General features: G+C 36.5%; 1 protein-coding gene across 1 annotated transcript in view; it reads left to right on the top strand.

Annotated features, from left to right (window-relative positions):
- Nucleotides 1-2,785, top strand: part of LOC109546348 (alpha-tocopherol transfer protein) — a 9,253-nt gene extending 6,468 nt beyond the window's left edge. Inside the window, exons 3-5 of the mRNA XM_048668023.1 lie at nucleotides 1,938-2,193; nucleotides 2,248-2,358; nucleotides 2,421-2,785. Of these exons, the coding sequence (XP_048523980.1) occupies nucleotides 1,938-2,193; nucleotides 2,248-2,358; nucleotides 2,421-2,681 (628 nt within the window). The 3' untranslated portion in view covers nucleotides 2,682-2,785. The remainder of the gene's footprint in view (nucleotides 1-1,937; nucleotides 2,194-2,247; nucleotides 2,359-2,420) is intronic.
- Nucleotides 2,786-6,692: the final 3,907 nt, after the last annotated feature.

The following is a 6,692-nucleotide window of genomic DNA, read 5'->3' as shown; positions in this document are numbered from 1 at the left end:
CCCAGAATTCTATGAAAGAGGCGGACCAACGCCGAAGACAGAGTCAACGGACGGTAGCACCCCACCTCCTTCGGATCCCCACCTTTATGAAGGAGTACGGTGCGGTTTTTAGTGAGTACCGCAGGAAATAATCCATGTCTCAGCATAACATTGAAGATGATAGCGAGCAAGAAAAACACAATTGTTAACACTGGTCATTCGAGAATCTGCTGACTGTTACATTCTCCATAGTGGGTAGCGACATAATTCGTGGCATTTTTTGGTATCTGGCCAAAAAGTATAAAATAGAAAAAAATGTATAGGAATATCTGCTCACTTACCTTGAGATGGTAAATCGTGGAAAAAATCTAAACCCTAAATTTCTCTACTTGTTAAGTATGTATTAAAGAAATAACTAAAAATGTTCAGTGCACAATCAAAATGCAAATGAACGAGAACTTGCGTTTAATAGAAAAAAGACCCAAAAAATGACCTGCTTCGTGCCTGGCTAATTTTCTTAGGGGGACTGTTTTGTGTGGCTTCACGGGTTGTTCGTGGAACCCAGTGGAATTCGGTAGCAATTTGAATCGCATCAGATAGTAGGCATTTGGTAAACCATATTACATCACATCAAGGTTACATAAAATCTAAGTCACAAAAATTACATAACATTTATATAATGTTACGAGTTTGGTTTGCTGGGACGCACTTGTTGATTGGTTTGGTTTGTTTTTGTTAGCTTCTTATCACAACCTGTGCGGGGTTATGGGGCTCCTAAAGTAGAGCGATCCTTCCTCGTTGTTTATTAAGAAGTAATGACTGTGTTCGTTTTATTTAGTTTGTTTGGTGATTTAATAACTTGTGATTTACTATCAAAAGTTATACTTTAATTGGTACATGTAACAATAACGTATAAAACGATACTACTAACAAAACGTCAAAACAACCTGGTTAATGATAATTTTGCAATTTTATGGGAAACATTTTATTGCTTGATCGAAATCCTGAGTTTCTCGATTTTATGTTGTTTTTGGCAAATGTATGAAATGTTGTCTTATCTTGTACTTTGCGGCATCGATTCCTGGATGCTTTTATTTATTTTTTTTTTAATATTTACTGTCTTATAGGATAAATCCGTTAATTTATTTAAACGTTAGAATTTCAGATATGGACTTTCACACGTTTTCCAAATTACGGCAGCACAAAATGGACATTTATTTATATTCAAAATGCATATAATATAATTTATCTTATTTAACAAACTACCTAATACATTTAATAATATCGTCTTTAACATTATGTTCCGAATTTTGTGAAGAATTTTTTCTAATATTTTTGAATAAAAAACTTTCGGTTTAGCGAGTGAATAGAAAACGTACTGAATTATAATTTGATTTGAACTGCGAAATCTTATAGAATTTTTTGATCAAACCTTAATACTTTTTAACTGTGTTCGAAAAATAGATGATGGAATGGACACATTGGATTGTCAATCACCAACACTGTTGGGAAATGAGTAAATAAGATCTATTTGTCTCTCCTGGCAACCACATAAGTTAGTCTAGGGGGCGATGTGACAATTAGTTTTCTATTTTAAGTTATATTTGTTTCTAGTAACTAAGGTAATTGAAAAGAAAACAAACAAGACGGGTGTGTGTAGAAATAACGTTCTGAGCAATATACATATTAATTTTGCCGACAATCGGGTTTTAATTCGTCGGTTGGGTGCATTCATATACTTAAGTCGGTGTTGGGAGTGCCATCTCAGATAGGGACGCGCACGAAGAAGAAAATAATACAAAAATACAGTCCAATTAAACATTCACCGACAAACACTGTTTACCAGCTAAACTTTCTACGAAAAGAAGCAAAATTAAATCTTAAAAATATATTGAAGTGAATTGACTAATGATTATATTATAAATACAGATATGTTTTTAACGTGTATTATATTTTAGCGACTTCATTCCTCTGCGATCGCTGTCAGAAACCAATGATAAAATCTTCATATACCACATAAAAAATCCTGATCCAGCCAAATATCATTTCATTAACGCCCTAAAGGCGTTTTTTATTTTGGCTGATGTTAGAATGGCAATTGAAAAAGAAATTCCTGATGGAGAAATACCTATATTTGATATGACCAACTTCACGTTGAAACACCTGACTAAAATCAATTTACCTGTTCTGAAGAAATATATGATGTACACCCAAGTAAGTTAAATACCTGACTTGATTTTTCGTATAACGTGAAGGTTTCCATTTTAGGAAGCTCATCCCATCAAACTGAAACAAATTCATTTGCTGAATATTCCTCCTTTCCTTGACCGATGTATGCAGATTGTAAAACCATTTATGAAAAGTGAAGTGGGAAAATTGGTAAGCTGTAATTCTCAATTGTGAACTATTGGTAGTGTATTCCGGAAGTCTCTTTTTATCAGGTACATACTCACCTACCAAATTCGAACAGTCTTTTTGATTACGTATCAAAAGATGCTTTGCCCAAGGAATATGGGGGCTTTGCCGGAGATATTGAAGATTTGAAAGAGTGGTGGATTAAAAAAATAATGGAACATCGGGACTACATTAATGATGAATCTAGATGGACTGTGGATGAGACGAAAAGATCTGCTGGCAATAGTAATTTAGCTAAAAATGTGTTTGGCATGGAAGGAAGTTTTAGGTCGCTGTCAATCGACTAGAACAGGGATGAGCAACACGCGGCCCTTTAAACAAGTTTATGCGGCCCGCCAAGCATTTCTAAAATTGAATTTATTTCATCGACTCATTATAATAATAATAATAATAATATTGCTTTATTTCAAATCATGGGCAAACACAAAATGAAATGACGTCAAAAGGGGCACACAGTTTCACATATCGGGACAAAACTGTCTTAAACTATATGGTTCCAAACCTATTACCAGATTTTTAGTTTCCATTTTGAACGATTTTTGGGAGGAAATACCTTTACCTGGCTGGGAGACAATTAAACAATTTTATACACATATACTGAGGACACCTTTCCGTGAGCGATAGCCTATGTGCCATACAACCGATATCCAATGCTGCTCTGGTGCTATCCTCGTGTTTTTGCCTAATGTCAAAAAGGTTCTTCTTTCTAAAGAAGAACATTAGACATTCGTATATATAGACACCATAAACCGTCATTATCTTAAAGTTCTTAAAGACCGATCTACAACTTTGCAAGTAACTCATTTACTTTATAATCCTAAGTATTCTTTTCTGAATGACAAAAATACGCTGGATCATACAGTCTTTCCCCCAAAATATATTACCATATTTAAGGACCGATATTTAAGGACCATAAGTTATAACTTCAGAGTTCGTCCGTTCTTCTAACGTTTTCATCATTGCGGTCATATTAGCGGCATTGTCCGTTACAAAAGATCGCACTTGACACTGAAATTTTGTTTGACACGAGGAAATGATGTATGAGGAAGGTATGTCGAAGTATGAGGCTTTCCAGAAGGATCAATGGTTTCATAGAGAAGCGCTCGTCCATCTTCCGTTGTTAATGTTGCGCATATAACCGGCTCGTTGTGAATGTTTGACCATCTGTCAATCGACATGTTAACACTTTTTCCCGAAAGAGATGAAAAACATGCCTCTTTTTCTTTAGTATCAATCTCATCCAAAAGGCTCGATGCGACCGTTTTTCGAGAAGGGCTGTATCCAGGTCTCAATAGATGAATGGCTTTCTTGACTTGACTATTTGTTTGTCAATAAGATGTTTTTCCCCTGCTGAAGTTCGCTTAACGAAAATGGACATTGAGGGTTGGCTTTCACGTTTATTTCTCTTGGAAGCCGACTCGGTAGTTGTTTGCGTGTAAGATGATGGAGCTTCTGGAGGTGAGTTGGAGCTTGCCGAGGGAAATGTAAAGGAGGAAGAAGCACTCCCAATCTCAAAAAAGTTGTTCGGAAGATCGATGTTTGCATTTGTTGTTGTGCCTTGTTTGTTTTGTTGCCTCTTACAAAATTACTCTTACAGTCTTTGTACTATGCCTTGAATCTCTTTCTTACACTGTTTGCAAGTTGCTCTGCATCCTGACTTATTAGAAGAGGTGGTTTTGATGTAAAACTGCCAAATACTGTCTTCTTTTCTTCCAGCCATTGCGTTCTTTTCAAACTGACTTATTATTATTACACAACCACAAAAAATTTACACCCTTTTCAACATTAGCCTCTCTTGAAATTTTGGGACGAAATGAATAAGACCGAAGAAAGGCGACGGCATTTATGGATTACGCCGGGCAACGTGCGAAAACGAGTCGCGGGCCGTTGCGAAAACGAGTCGCGGGCCGTTGCGACAACAATTGCAATGGCTCGAAAACAGCCAATTAAGCGGATTTATTAATTGATTTAATAAAAATAAAAAATCTTAATTTTTTGATTAATTTAAATAAATCAGTGATTTTTAAATTTTTTTATAAAAATCAATTTTTGCCCAACACTGTTTCACTGAACCATGGTTTATGAGTCTCAGATACAACCAATAAGTTTATGTGTTTGCTGACGTTCCCCACCTCTTAAAATTGACCAGAAACAATTTTTTAGATTATGGATTTATAATTGATGATTGTAATATAGATAAAACTACAATTCTTAAAGTACTAGAGCTGACATCTGAGTCAGATTTGAAGATAACTCATCAAATAAATCCACAATTATTAAAGGTGGAGGGGCCTCAAAGGCAAAACGTTAAGGTTGCAGCTAATATTTTTTTCCATGCATGTCCCAGTCTATTAATAGATGTGGAACAATAGCTATTTTTAACCCTGGCCGGGAGCTCAAACAGAGTAAAACTCACTTGGGCAACTGGTACGAACAGGAACAAAGAAAACCAGATTGCTGCGGAACGTGCTAAGGCAGGGACCGAGAAACCACTGACCAACCAAGAACCTGCTTGTGGTATATCTCATGCCCAAGTTAGAGTGGCAGTTGGGCAGTGGATCTTGGAACAACACAGACAGTACTGGGAGGAGACACCGCGACTCCATACCGCAAAGCAGTTGGTGGGACCTCGACAACCCGTACGTAAAAATGAACTGCTAGGTCCCAGCAGGCAAAAAACAAGGAGGATAGTGGCCTTTTTAACAGGACACGCCCCCTGCAAAAAACACATCTTCGGGATGAGACCGAGCGATCAACCGACCTGCAGGGGTTGCAAATTAGAGCAGAAAACTACTCTGCATGTTATGTGTCACTGCACGTCATTTGCAACAGGTAGTCAAAGACGCCTGGGAGGGGGTGAAATTCCACCAGACCATATCATGCGAATTCCCTTCAAGATTCTTCTGGAATTCATTGAATATACAGGAATAATGAGGGAATAAAGTTACGAGGGCACTAGGACAGAAATGACCGCGGTGCAAGGCCAAACACCACCTCTGCGGTGAGGAAAATGTTTTAGTGGGTAAACAGCTTAGCTGGAGTCCCACAGAACCCAGAGCGACAGAGCACTAGCTCTGGGAGTGCATAAAAGAGCATTTCCCAAACCTCACCGAAAAAAAAAGGACTGATTCAAAACTCGCAAAGTCTAATGTCCTAAGTGAGTTTTCGTTCATGTACTTACTAACAACCCTAATGTCATAACAAATGGAGTTTAGTTTTTTACTTAAATTATTTATATGGACTGACCAACCAAGATGTTCATTTATGTGAATGCCTAAAAATTTAGCATTTTCCATTATCTTTACTTCCTTCTTACCTTCTAACGGCCCTATTACTTTATTCTGTCTGGTTCGAAACAGCAGTTCATTCGTTTTATCTTTATTTAGAATAATTTTATTTGATACGAACCAGTCTGTAACTAAATTAAAGAATTCCACGGCCCTTAAAGTTAGGTCTTGCAGATTTTTACAACCAATGATTAAATTTGTGTCGTCAAGCTGTCGTTCATGCTGGCAAGAAGTATTCATTAAAAGCTGTAGATCATTTACAAACAGTATAAAAAGAAGCGGACTCAAAATACTTCCTTGGGCTATTCCTATGCTATTTGACAACATCTTTGATCTCCCATCTTTCCCCTTTTTTGTAACCATTACAACCTGCTTTCTATCCTCTAAATATGATGTAAGCCAGAGTTTTACATTTCCTCTTATATCATATTTATTCGCTTTTTCTAAGAGCAGTTCCCTATCTAGACACTCATAGGCTTTAGACAAATCGAGGAGCATTCCTAGTGCTACTTCTCCACTTTCCAGGTGCATTAGGATATGTTTCACAAACTCAAAGATAGCGGTTTGAGTTGATTTTCCATTTAAAAAACCGTGTTAACAATTACTAAATATGTTACATTGATTTAGAAAATTTACTAATCTGGTACTCATTGTCACCTCAAATTTTTTCGAGAAGCCTGGTAGTAAACTTATTGGCCTATAATTGTCCAGGACTTTATTATGTAAGGGTTTGATTAAAGCAATTTTCAAATTTTCAGGAAATATCCCAAATCGAAAAGAATTATTTATGATATAGCACAGAATGTTTTGCAGTTCTCTAGCTGCTATCTTAATTATGCTTGTCGGAATTTCATCAATTCCACTACTGTTTTTGTATTTAACTTTTCCGCAATTTCACAAACTTCCCTGGGTGTTAGAGGGCTTAGGAACATGGAGCTTACATTATCACTAATATTACAATTCAAATATATTGCTATAAAATTATTATTAGATAAGTTCTATATTGTTGAG

This window comes from Dendroctonus ponderosae, unplaced genomic scaffold (assembly GCF_020466585.1).
Source record: "Dendroctonus ponderosae isolate FM_Combo_2020 unplaced genomic scaffold, Dpon_F_20191213v2 Dpon_F_20191213_7, whole genome shotgun sequence".
NCBI classification, from domain to species: Eukaryota; Metazoa; Arthropoda; class Insecta; order Coleoptera; family Curculionidae; genus Dendroctonus; species Dendroctonus ponderosae.
This window is presented reverse-complemented; position numbering and strand designations above follow the sequence as displayed.